The 14059-nt window shown below is 43.6% G+C and overlaps 1 protein-coding gene across 1 annotated transcript in view; it reads right to left on the bottom strand.

Annotated features, from left to right (window-relative positions):
- Positions 1-2534: 2534 nt before the first annotated feature.
- The window catches only part of LOC128339825 (uncharacterized), a 31649-nt gene continuing 20124 nt past the window's right edge, over positions 2535-14059 (bottom strand). Inside the window, exons 4-8 of the mRNA XM_053284275.1 lie at positions 11471-11650; positions 9102-9149; positions 7515-7659; positions 6655-6793; positions 2535-4557 (exon numbers count right to left, since the gene is read on the bottom strand). Coding sequence (XP_053140250.1) covers positions 4425-4557; positions 6655-6793; positions 7515-7659; positions 9102-9149; positions 11471-11650 — 645 coding nt within the window. The 3' untranslated portion in view covers positions 2535-4424. The remainder of the gene's footprint in view (positions 4558-6654; positions 6794-7514; positions 7660-9101; positions 9150-11470; positions 11651-14059) is intronic.

Below are 14059 nucleotides of genomic sequence, written 5' to 3'. Positions count from 1 at the left end.
AAATTTATAGAGCACCGGCAGGGGAAATGTGGCGGGGGGTGGATGGGTGAGTACACCCTCCCCCACCCTTAAAGTACTACCCCCACCGGTGCCGAAGACCATTCGTGCACATCCCTAGTTGACATATACATTTACTCCTCTTATGGCATCATGTGTAGTAGTTGCTGTTTTTTAGATTCTCCCCTTTCTCTGCAACCTAATCTAGTCACCTGCTGATGATTTTTGCTTATTTTACTTGTAGTTTCACTTCACATTTTAGTTCTCACAGTTATAAGTGGCCTCCCTTAATACAAACCCCATTTAGAACTGTAGATATTTACCACAAGCAATCTTTCTTTTGCAATGTATATAAACTTTGGAAGTTCTTGTCTTTTCAGTTGACCTAGCCCTTGGCTGAATACAATAGGAATTCCTGGGTGTAAGATTCTTCTCTGAATTGGATTGACCAACTATGGATTATCTTGTGTAGTAGCTTAAGATCAGAGACTGTGAGCTGGTAGTCTCCAGCCTAGCCATGAACTCACTGGATGGTCCTAGGCAAGCTGCTGTTTCTTGGCCCCAGTCCACCATCTGGATAATAAGGCCAGAACCTTAAAGAGTTGTTGTCAGGATTACAGAGATCATAATTGTCTGAAGTACTATGAACACTTAGAGAAAGCACTGTATAAAATGTTGTTAACATCGTAATTGCCATCCTTAAAGCTGTTCTCTGGTGAAAGTTCTGCCTGCAAAAGCCATCTTCCATGCACACAACTGAAGTAGAGAGATATCTGCGTGAAATCCTCATCTGCATCATGTGACTGGCTGGATGTGTCTAAACGCAGATAGACACCTCCTTCCACGGCCATCAGTTGCTACTTGTTGCCTAGAACTAGAGCTGGATGGTGACTTCTTTTTATCATGCTCATTCCATCCACATGCACCATATTTCCAATTAACCACTACATAACTTAAAAACAGCATGTAATGCTAAAGTATGGTTTTGCATTACAGTTGAAGCGGGCTTTTGAAATGGTCTGTGGAATATGAACACTTGGATAAGAATCTTTGGGTACCATCTAGCCAAAGTTAAGCACTTTTAAGTCCCATTGAAATCCATGGGGGAGAATGATTATTTATCACCCCATTTTTAGCACAGTAACCAAGGGACATATGAGGAAAAGAGGGAAATACTGTAAATGATATATTGCATAGATCTTGATTCCAAAGATGTCAGAAAAGATCCATTAATTTAAGCTTCCATTGTAGAAATGATAGGACAAAGGGACTAGGTGAAATGTTGGCTGAACCCAAGATTCAGCTGACTGGTTTTTGAAGACGTGAAGTATTTTGACCCCCTCGTGCATGCTCAGAGTAGATTCCTTCCCCACTGCCCACCCCCTTCATTTAGTTAGGCTTGAGATGAAGTCCAGTTTTCCAAGCTGCTATATCAAATAGCAAAACGATGAGGAGAAATATGAAATAAACACACACAATATAGGTGAAACAAAAACTGTACTAGACGTAACTGAAAACCAAATGCCTCTTAGAGTTGCCATCTCTGACCAAAACTAGGGCAGATTTTCCAGGAGATTTTCCTCCCAATATTTTTTAAAGTATCAATATGAATACGACAAATATTTGTATGCTGCTTTTCAACAAAAGTTCCCAAAGTGGTTTACATAGATATTAATGAATTAAATGGCTCCCTGTCCCCAAAGGGCTCACAATCTAAAGAAGAAACATAAGACAGACACCAGCAAAAGCCACTGGAGGGATGCTGTGCTGGGAATAGATAGGGCCAGTTGCTCTCCCCCTGTTAAATTAAGAGAATCACCACTTTAATAAGGTGCCCCTTTGTTCAGTTAGCAAGCCATTAAAATATCTAGGATTTCTTTCTAAAGTCACCTGGAGATTGATGTGGATTCCAGGCCAACCTTAGTGGCTTGGCAATCCTATGTCTCATCAAATGATATGACAACCGCAGTTCTGGGGAATCAGGGAAATATTAGAACAGAATGTTGGGACTTCCTCCTCTACAGTGGAACAAAGGGCACACATGCACTGGTTGCCCCTGCTCCACTTAATATAGAGGGCTATGAAAATTGCAAACGTCTCCTATCATGCCCTGGGAAGAGCTCAGTCATGCCTTGAGTCAGATGTACTTGAGCTACAGAATAAAAACAGGTATAAACCAGCCTTCCAAATGACCAGTAATCAAGAACTCATAAGTACACAAACAATTAACTCCCAGGAATGAGCTAACAATTCCAAAAGAACCTGGGAGATCAGTTCCATTCAAGGCAAGGAGACTTAAAAGTAATTAAGTTTGGCTAGCTTGTGTCGTGTGTGTGCGCGCGCGCACGCACGCACACACACACACACACACACACACGAATGTTTGTTCTGCCTGACCTGAAGGCTCAAGATAGTAATGATGTAACTACTACTGGTGGCGCCTCACCTCTCCTCCAACTACTACTGAGCCCCTGGTGGCGCAGTGGTAAAACTGCCGCCCTGTAACCAGAAGGTTACAAGTTCAATCCTGAGCAGGGGCTCAAGGTTGACTCAGCCTTCCATCCTTCCGAGGTCGGTAAAATGAGTACCCAGAATGTTGGGGGCAATATGCTAAATCATTGTAAACCGCTTAGAGAGCTCTGGCTATAGAGCGGTATATAAATGTAAGTGCTATTGCTAGTGCTATTGCTACTATCAGATAGCTAGTTAATTCTCCTATGCTACCCTCTTCCTAAAGGTAAGGTAAAGTGTGCCGTCAAGTCGATTTGACGGCCCATAGAGGCCTGTGGTTTTCTTTTGGTAGAATACAGGAGGGGTTTACCATTGCCTCATCCTGCATACTATGAGATGATGCCTTTCAGCATCTTCCTATATCACTGCTGCCCGATATAGTACCAGTGGGGATTTTTGCCGGTAACTGGGTGACTCTGAGCCAGTCACTTCTCTCTTAGCCCAGCCTACTCCACAGGGTTGTTGTGAGGAGAAACTTAAGTATGTACTCTGGGCTCCTTGGAAGAAGTGCGGAATTCAAAAATGTAATGTAAATCAAGAGCTTTTGTGCTGCCTCACTGTCTTAACAAGGGGCACAGTAAGGGTGGAGGGGCTGTGTTACTAAAAGGTGGAGATGGGCCTCCAACCTTCTTCACCTCTCCTCCAAATCTTTGGTGCAGAAGAACTGTAAAGAATGAAGCGTGAGCTGTTGCCCAGTTGATGCCTCCCCTTTCCTCAGGGGCCCAATGACATTTGTCCCCCTTGTTCAACTAGAGTTATGCCCCTGCATAACTATATGCCCCTTACAGTTCAGATGCTCCAAAATTTGTAAACATTCTATCAGTCTTAGTTATTATTATTTACTTTACATTGATATCCTGCTCTTCTTCCAAGAAGAAATGGACAGGAGGCTGCTTGGACATTGTGAGAGCTCCTAGATATGTTTTCAGGAGCATTAGACACAACAGGAATAGAGAAATAGGTGCTGCAAAATGTCATATTTAGTTTGTGGCTGGTGAAGAATAGGATTTTACCAACCCTCTAAAAAGTAGGAAGAAGGGCAATTTTTGGTTTGATGCTTCAGTAGCACAAGCTGCCCTGGACAAGAAACCTCTTTTGCCTTGGTTTTCATACAGCTTAAAGTAGACTCTTGCCAAGGCAACATCATTCCACCACAGGCCTATTGCCCCCAGTTTCTTAACCAAAGAAAAAGGTAACTATAGTCTCTAGAATGTGTACCACCATAGATGGGGAAAAAAAAAAACAGTCTTAGTATCTTGCTCCTAAAGAGAGGCACTGGGAGAATAGTGGTGCCCAAAGTCAGAGGCTGTTCTTAGGAGCAGCCAAGACGTGGCTGCCCATGAGGACCGGCGGTAAATGGGGTTAAGGGAGCGAGTGCTCCGATAACCCCATGTACCTGATTGTGTGCCAGCAGAGACTGTTTTCAGCCAGCGCCAAAGCACTGACGGGTGCCCACCCATCACTGGAGGGGATCCCCTCAATGTATCGCGCACATGTGTGGTGCATTGTGGGATCTCTGGGGGCCGGAACAAGTTCCAGGCCTGGATCCCTCCACCCTGCTCTGTGCTTCACAGAGCAGGACTGTGAGAGCATTCTCTCACCACCCATCTTCCGATGTTCTGCAGGGAAGGTGAGATTGCCCAATAGCATTCAAACCAAGGGTATAGAATTCATCATGTTCTTAATGTGTTAAATTTAAGGAACTACTCTTGATAGTCTGTGTTAATGGAGGAGCTGAGTACTGCAGCCCAATTCTTTAGCAATAAAAGCATTAAATACTTGCCAAACCCAAACTAGGTATCTAATTAGACATCCAAATGAAGATGCTGCAGTACAGTGGTTCAAGTTGATGCATGTCTCTGCTGATACAATTTAAAATGTTTGCATTGGACTGTGTATATTAGCTTGACAGGGTTTCACTTTCCATGTTCTGAGCTGATTCCACATTTCTTCAGTGTCCTCCTTATGTATGGTATTGCTTCTTCCAGAAACCATCTTCGTGTATACATGATTACCATTACATCTAGTAGAAGGTTGCGTTCCCTTTCCCTTTGGGAAAAAACAAGAGAGAGGATTGCCATTCCTAACATATAAACAAGAACAACTTATTTATTAAAGTTATTTTTCAAGATTTATATTAAGAAATTGTATATTTCCAGAGCTTGCTAAAGTGTCCATGTATTGAATTTATGTGTTTGAGAAGGACTAGTGCTCCTTGTCTAACCAAAAACAAATCCATCTACAGACCCTTAATACGTTGCCTCGTATTATGATTTGTACTAATTGTCCACATCCCACTGAAAACAATAGCAAAACTGCACTCGATTTCAGTGGGTTTGAGTTGCATGCCAGGTAATGGATGAAGTAAAATCAGCTTTGCCAGAGTTGATTATTCTGCTTAAAAGAACCCATCTTCATATATTATGTCCACATGTTGATTGAGTGTGTGGAGGGGGAGCAGGATTGCAGTCACTGACCTCAGCATGTTCAGTGCAAGGTGCAAATGGGCTCTATGCATTTCAGCTGTATGTGTGGCCAGGGTCTCTGATGATGTATACAGGTATGAGCATGTACATAATATTTTCACTTTGAGAAAGCATTGAAGGTTGGGTGAAATAGCATGATACAATGCTGTTTTACCTCTTCATCCATAATACACAGGTACTCCTGTGTCTATGTAATACATATACATGCTGCTGGTTTTATGGTTGTACTGCTAATCCAGAGGTTTGTTGTAGCACACAAATCAGATTAATACATGAGAATATAAAATTGAACCATACTCCCAGAATATTTTTACAAGAGTGATATTCAGTAAGCTAAAATGTTGACCTTCCCCTTAAATACCTTATGAAGTAACCTTAACCCCTGCTAACTTGGCAAAGAGGCACCTTTTAATGTGGTGATTCTCTTTATTTAGCAGGGGGAGAGTAACTGGCCCTATCTAGCCCCAGCACAGTACCTCCCGTGACTGTTGCTTCTAAGATTGTGAGCCCTTTGGGGACAGGGAGCCATCTTATTTATTTGTTATTTCTCTGTGTAAACCACCCTGAGCCATTTTTGGAAGGGCGGTATAGAAATCAAATGAATGAATGAATGAATGAATGAATGAAAAATAAAATGTTTACCTTCCCCTTAAATACCTTATGAAGTACTTTCAGGCCCGACAATGATTAAAATAGTTTCTCTGAGGAAGGCTGGGAGCATTTCTTCTGCTGCTTCTTGTTCTATATTTCCACTGACAAACTACTTTCCTCTGTTCAAACTTTGCTTATGCAAGTTTGCTTATTGTGAGATGAGAATGGTTAGAAAGGGTAGCAATTCCACAGGTTAGCAGTTGCTATCAGCAATCCTTTCACACTAACCCAGGTTCATAAAAGTAGAATAGAACTGGGAATCTAGTCTGTTATCATGCTTGTCAGTTTTTGTGCCACTGAATTTCTTATTCATACTTACTGACTTATATTTAACCTTTTCTGAATGTCACACTTTACCTGACAGGAAGATATCTCTGTTGTAGAGGTATGCATGGAACGCATTTGGCATTCCGTTCTGACTGAACGGAATGCCAGATGACTGGAACATTCTGACTGAACAGCAACCCTGGCGTTTTGCCAGAACAGAACCGTTGGGCTTGTTTCAAGTGTTCTGTAGGGTTTTTTGTTTTTTGTTTTTTTTAAAATAATAATATAGTGAGGGTGGTGCTGGGGGTGGTGTCAAAATGTTACTTTAACATTAAATTAAACATAGCTTCTTACAAGTGGTACCGTCAGCACTGCCGGCATCTTGGGTGATGGTGGCTTGTCTCTGGATCTCACCTGGCCCGCCGGCATGCGGGATGCTGGTAGGAGTGCCGCGACGGCTTTCAGTGCTGACAGTACTGCTGGTAAGAAGCTATGTTTAATTTAATGTTAACGTAACCTCTCGCCGCCTCCAGCGCCACCCTGACTATATTTTAAAGATTTAAAAAGAGGGGGGGTGGAAAGGAACACACGGAACATTCCCAGCTCAGAACAGGCCCCCTGTTTTAGGGGTGTTCTATTCTGACCTTGGAGCACTCAAAACACCCCGTTTTGATTCAGAAAGTTCCGTATTTGGAACGTTCTGCGCATCCCTACTCTATTGTAATGATCAACACATTCTTACAGCTGCTTATATGTGTCTTTAGCATCATGCTTCATTAAGATTGTTCCATCTACATATTTTCCATTTGCTTTACTACTACCATAAGTAGCACCAGCGTCGTCATCGTATTGACTGTAGGCAGGAATGATCTCTGGAAAGCCTAAACAAAAAACAAACAAACAAACAAAAAACCAGCAGCTGAAGTTACTCTGGTTTCTGTCACTTAATCAGTTCTGTGAGTCTGATATCACAGAGAATACAATAACATTTCAGGTTTGACCCTAAACACACTTACTTGGAAGCACAATTTATACACACAGCCACACACCAGTCCAGACTCTGTGTGTGCAAGAGTACCCAAGAAAACTGCCGTTTGTTCAAACTCTACCCCCAGTCCTAACACTTATGCTAACCCTAACCCATGCTTTTCCAATGGGAGTGTTTTCCTGCATTTTCCAGGAAATTAATGAATTTTCCCAGCCCTTTTTTTGGCACTCTGGCAAGGTCTGAATATATATCTCAAAGCATGAGCAACTCATAACTGGTCCCCCAATCACATATGCGGATAATATTCCTGTATGTCCAGCTAATATGCACAGAAATCAGGTTACCTCAAGTCTCTTCATATTAAGCACAACACTAGTCAGCTTTTTCTCTAGCACTTGGAATACTTCTTAAAAAAATGAATTTTCAAGAATATTCAGACCAATTTTCCCCCTGCAGGGTAGAGTCACTGGCAGATTCCCATGTGCTCTGCCATCTGTAATGTGATTTTCTTTATCGGGCAAATGAGAAGAGCAGTATGTTTTGCTTTGTTTGGTGAACATTTAGATTTATTCTGGGTCAAATGCAACAGTGGCATTTTCTAAAGACTGAAATACCTGCACCAGCAGTGTCACTGTGGGAAATGGTTAGCACTTCCGTATTAAGAGCTGTAGAACACAACTTCCAAGAAGGAGACTGATTAATGAGAGCTTTCTGAAGCATTTTTACTTTTTCCAGAAGTGCATCATTCTGTACTCTCACCTATAAGACAAACTGTGTTAGTGGATTTTGACACGAGACAAAATACTCTCCCCTCCCCACTGTTCTGAGATTTTCCATCCCTAACATGGAGCTGTAGGGTCCAGATTGGGGTTTTCATATTTCACCTCTTCCGAGAGCCTTCCACCGTTCTATGGCAATCTTGCAGTTGTGGTAGTGAAAGGGCCAATTACTTTAACAAAGGCAGAACCTTTAAAGGGTTTGTAACATCTTTAAAAGCTGCAAAATAAAGATATATATATATATATTTTAGCAGACTCCCGGAAAAAGAACTTAGGGCAGAGGTCTAGCTTTCCCCACTATTTTCAAGGGAGTGAGGTCAGTAGCACACAACCGCGTTGGCCTCAACCATCTACCACACTCATGGGCAACCAACTGCAAGTGCGATATGCCTTCCCCATCCCTGTGCAGCACCAGGCTGGACAGCCACCTCACTTGGCCAGGACCCTGCAGCAACAGAACCTGTACCACACGGCCATGCTAACAGCCCCACCACCCTCCCTAATGCCAGGGCCCAGTCTCCACAAAGCAGCTTTCCCCAACAAGGCTGCCTATGCCATCCATGCCCAGATTGGAATTGCAGCTGCCCCACCACCTCACCATGGAGCGCCACAGGTCATGTTGCTGCATCTCCCATAGACCCATGGTGGACCTCCCCCCCCCCGGGGAGATGTGCCCCAGAGTGGTGGACCCACCCTCTCAGCCTCCACACCCTCCTCCTACACTTATGTAGGACACCACCATTCAGTCTCATTCCACCCAGCAATTTCCATCCCACCCACCCCCAGGGAACCGATGTGACCTGAGATCCTAGCCAGCCTTGGCTCTGTTGCTGGCCCCAAGCCTGGGCCAGTCCTCATGCCCATGGCAGAGACCCCTGGAGGGGTGCAGTCTGGCCCAATCCGGACTCCCCTCACCAAGCACCAGACGGTGTCAGCCAGTGGGAGAGAGCAGGGCCCCATCCTCTTGCCCAGAGAAGGGCAGGGTTTCTTTCCTGTTATTTGTGATTCAGTTCAAGCTCTTAGAGCAAATGCCACTTTTCCACATTAACTTGACAAGGACATGACCAGAAGGACAAACCTTGACTTTTTATTAAGTAAAAATATTTTTTAAAAAACAAAAAGCCAATAAAATTTTAAACTAACTTAAAAAAAAAAAAAACCCTTCATGTTCAAGGGCAATCAACACCAGAATAATGGTTTCATTGTGCTGGGTGGGAATGGTTTTTAGGAATTCTTTGAGGTACCTTCTTCGGAACTTCCTTGCATGGGGTCATTGGTCCCAATACTATACATTAATTTCCTTTGATATCTTTTTTACTGTTAAAACTGCACCTGTCTTTTCAGGAAGCACTGGCAAAATGGCCACCATTTAAGCTGCTATGGTGTTCTGCTCTGTATTCTGCTCTGATAGATGGACATTACCTTTTCTATGCACTTCTTTAATTGTGCAATTTCCTCCAGGCAGGCCTCCTGTGAAAAATCCAAAGGATCATCAGATGGTGAATTGTGAAATGTCTGGAGCCAGAGGATGCACAATATCTAGGAATAGGATTATGACACAATAGCAAGCTGAGTAGTCCAAGAGCCTGTGTCAAAAAATGTCTGTGATAAGGTACAAAAGGGTTAACTATCTAGGAGTTTTAAAACTAGTTTGGCATTTCCAAAAGCGCTAGTCTTATGAGTGGCTACTGGGACGTTTAAGGGGATGCAGGCCCCCTAAAACACCTTCTTGAGGCCATTACATCATAAGCATGTTCAGATCAGCTGGAATGTTTGTGAAGAGAAAAGGGGAGGGAGTGGGCAGAGAACTTCTATTGTAGTGACCTAGAAATACACACATACTTTCTGAGGGGGAGGGGAGGGGGAGGGGGAGGGGACTACACAAGCCTCAGTAGATTCACACAGCTTCTTTACCATTCACAAACTAACTGGGACACAACATGTGTCCCTTGCTCCACAGTTCAAACACAAAACCAACTTGGACATATAGTGCATTTGTTGGATCACAACCCAACTTGAGCATAGTGCATCTGTGCATCTGAAAGAAAGAAAGAAAGAAAGAAAGAAAGAAAGAAAGAAAGAAAGAAAGAAAGAAAGAATTGTTTATTCAGATGTAACCATTAGTTCCACTTTCACTAGGTGTGAAGTAATTGGTGCTGGTCTTTGACCGTGATAAAGATGACTGATTGATTGATTGAAGTAATCTATGGATAGAGATAACGCTTTCTGGCAGCTTAACTGCAGTAGGGAAAAGATTCATTAAAAATCACAGGATCAACCAATTTCCTTGAAGTGAAAATAAACAGAACTAGCTGACTGGGCACAGAGCATCTGCACCCCTAGTTCTCCCTGACTCTCCCTGCCTTCAGCCCCTTCTCCCTGACTCTTCCACCAGACGTCTCTGACTCCCGCCTGGCCCACCTCTCCCCCGCCCCGCCCGTAGTTTCTGGCCGGTTTTCAAGCCGGCCTGTCCCCTCCTGCCGCTGCTTCCTCACCCTGGCTGCCGGGTTAGACCTGCCACCACCGCCTCCTCCCGCTGGCTGCCTCCTCAGTCCGGTGAGGCTTTGCTTGCCCTCTTGCCACCTTCTCAGGCCTGTGGGGCTTTGCCCGCCAGCCGGCCACCTTCTCTGGCTGGCGGGGCTTCGGTTGCTGGCTGGCCGCCCACCTGCCTCCTCAGACTGGCGGGGCTTTGGCTGCTGGCCAAAGTCAGGGACTCTCGTGAGTGGTGCTGCCACTCTCACAAGAGGTTGCCACGCATCCAAGACCGGCCCGTCTTGGAGAATTAATTATATAAATCCTGCCAACTTGGACTACATGTGTACCCAATTTCAGAACTCTGAAGTCCAGTCATTCTGGAAATGTAATGGGTTGGGCAAAAAGGGGGCATCCATTGCAGTTTTTTAAAATGAAAGCAAAGGGCAGAATCCTTCACATAGGGGAATTATGGTCATGGGGAGGGGGCGGGATTCAGTTCCAGAATTTTTTTGGTAATTTTATACCATGAACTAAGTCACTTATAGAACTTTTTTGAAGCTTGGGAAAAAAACAAACCTTATTTTGCACACACACCCTTTTCTTCTCATGAACGTCCCAGTTGATCTGAAAATGCTTCAAGTACAGTGCAAGCAGCCATGGCCCCGCACACATTAAATGTTCTGATTGGGAATTGGCCTCATGTGAAGCAGTCAGATTGCACATTTTAAGATGCAGGAAGGTCATCTCTACCCAATGGTGTCCATTTCAGCCATGTACCCTATGCCATAATTCATGGCCCCCGTTACCCCCTTTTGGAGTGGTCTGAAAGGGCTTAAGCCCCAACCCAGTCAGTCAGATTGGATAGTTTAGAATTATGTACATTCTTCCCCAACAAATACTGCTTGTTCCATTCCTGTACCTTATAACATAAGTAAAGGTCCCAAGAAATAATTTTTGGGGTCTTGCACCCCCTAAATGCCCCATTAGCCACTCATAAGACTGGTGCTCTTGGAAATGCCAGAACTAGTTTAATAACTCCAAGTGGTCAAACCCATTGTACCTTATCACACACATTTTTGCTCATTGACTACAGATTTGGTTTTATTTTTAGTTGTCAGGTTTTTCAACAGAACCAAGTGACGTTTACCCCAACCCAAAGCCCATTACTTTGATCAGGGTTTTCATCAGTTTTGCAAGTGAACCAGCAACAGCCAAACATCCACTCTGATGAAAGGCTAGAGTACTGATCAAAAACAATGACCAAAGAATCCAATCCATGCACCATCATCTACCATGAACATACAGGTCTCAAGCACCTTTTCAATTTCTAGATGTGTTGTCTTTTCCTCCTCCTGCTCCTTTGCCTTCTCAAGCAGCGCTTTTAATTCTTCCATTTCAGACACCATCTTGCTTTGATTAACTTCCGTCTGCTGGGTTTGTGTTCTTTCGGTATTAGGAGTCCTTTCCAAATGGGCCTCCATTTCTACTAAAAAGGTCTCACAGGAGAAACACAAAATACAGCACAGCTAGTTTTATGTTCCCAACACTCTCAAACCTTGATCCAGATAAAGTTAGCTGTGCTTACATCCTGTTGATTTCAATAGTCCTTAGTCACAATTAACTTGGCCCAGTGAGATACGTGCAAGTCTTATTGGATCTAGTAAGTTATGACTAACAAATCCCACTGACTGCCAGCAAGCAGGTTTGCTTCCTCACATAATAGAGAGGTTGAAATTTTACTATACAGGAGAACCTCATTATTCGTGGAACTGCTATTCAAGGTTCTGCATATTTGCAGGGTATCTAATAGACACCCATTTTCAGTATACAGTGGTCCCTCGACTTACGTAAATAATCCATTCCGAACGCACGTTCGGAGGTCGAAATTTTCGTAAGTCGAGGAGCACACCACGGAAGTCTCAAAACACTCGTAATTCGAGGAAGCCGCATCTAAACATTCGTAGGTCGAGTAAGCAACTACTTCCGGTAAGCAACTACTTCTGGTCTTTTTTGTCGCTCGTAACTCGAAAAAAAAGTAAGTTGAGTAGTTCGTAGGTCGAGGGATTACTGTACATGGATACAATAGGGTTAAAAGCCATGTATCCGTGGTTCCTAGAGGGCCGGAAGTGACGGCGGAGATCACATCCACCCTCCATTTTGTCTAAAGGAGCCATTTTGTGGCTCATTTCTTACAGAATTGGACTTTCCCTGTGTTTTTGCAGGCTTTTTGAGGCATTTTAACTTGAGGGGACATTCTTGGGCACATGGGGGCCCCCAAGGAGCATGCCACCCTAAGTTTTTTCGCCATTCTGGACCATTTTGGGTCATCGTGTTTTTTTTAAAACCCATTTCCCTCTGATGTGTTTAGAAAACCAAAGAAACTCCATGTTTGCCCAGAAGACCTCATTCTAACTTAAAGTAACCCCAGCCCAGCTCAGGGACATCACTGCCTCTCATGATTGGCATCATTATCTCTCTCCAGCTAAAATGTATCTATGAAACTTGCTAAGACAGCTAAGCTTCCCAGGCCAGAAAACAGGATTTAAGCCAATAAGGAGTAATCACCAGATGAACAATGAATCATTTGCATGCATACTAGATACTTAGACCACCATTTTATTGCCACATATACTGTGTCTAGGGTGTCAGCATCATTTAGATTGTCTGTATAAATGTAAGATGCACCTGTAACCAAACTGTGATCGGTTTGAGAGCGTGAGCCTATTGATTACCTATTGCTGACTGCAGTAGCAATAAACCTCAGTTAATACTTCCCAATCCTTGTGTCTGACTGATTGGCTAAGCGGACCCAGGAACGAACCCCTTTCACATCACCTCCACCCTGGAACCTAAACCTCCCTTTCCCCATAGCCGCAATGCCTCATTACTTGTGGTTCTGTTACTCGCAGTAGTAGGCAAGGAATGGAGCCCACGCAAGTAATCAGGTTCTCCTGTACATGTAATAAAAGCCCTAACAGATACCTTTGCTAGGAGAAACTAGTTTGGGCATGGGTGAAGGGATGTGTACAAAACCGGCTTACCCGGTTCGGTTTGAATTCAAACCAGGTTCGAACCAGGAGAGGGTGGTTTGGTTTTGGTTTTGCTCGAACCTCCCCCTGGTTCGGTTCGAATTTGAACAATTTTGAACCGTTTTGAACTGTTTCAAACCAGTTTGGACAACCACAAATTGGCAGCATGGTAGCTGACACCCAGGGGTACATGCCACCCAAACCCCAAAGCAATTGGACACTCGTACGATTTTTTATGAATTTTTGAAAATTATTTTTATTTTTTTCTCATAGGGCATAATGGGACTTGAACCAGCCTATTATTCCTTATTGTGGAGCACCCATGGGTGCCAACAACCATGCAAACCCTGAAGCAGTTGGACACCCCTATGATTTTTTAAGAATATTTGAAATATTTTTAATTATTTTTCTCATAGGGTATAATGGGACCAGAACTAGCCCATATCCCCTATTATGGAGCACCTAGGGGCACAAAAGTGGGGTGGGTGGTAGACATACAGGGGTGCCTAATATTCACAAAGTTCCGAGGCAATTGGACACTCCTCTGATTATTGGTGAATTTTAAAATTATTTTGGAATTCCTCATAGAGAATAATGAGGATTGCAGCAAATGTATAGCTTCCCCTCGGGGAGAAAGGGGTGTCCTAGAGTGGAGTGTGGTGGGTGGTAGTTCCCAAGGTGGGCAAGGAAGCTATCAGAATTATTGGAACGGAATGGGGCAAAAGCCTGATTTTTAAATGATTTTTGAAGTTTATGTGACTGTAAGGTTTTTCTCCATAAAGAAGCATGGAGGTGACAGCAAATGTTTAGCTTCATGTTGGGGGGAAAGGGGTGTCCAAGAGCAGAGTGTGGTGGGTGGTAGTGCCTAAGGGGGGC

Source organism: Hemicordylus capensis, chromosome 1 (assembly GCF_027244095.1).
Source record: "Hemicordylus capensis ecotype Gifberg chromosome 1, rHemCap1.1.pri, whole genome shotgun sequence".
Classification (NCBI taxonomy): domain Eukaryota; kingdom Metazoa; phylum Chordata; class Lepidosauria; order Squamata; family Cordylidae; genus Hemicordylus; species Hemicordylus capensis.
The sequence above is the reverse complement of the archived record's forward strand: the minus strand, read 5'-3'. Positions and strand labels throughout refer to the sequence as shown.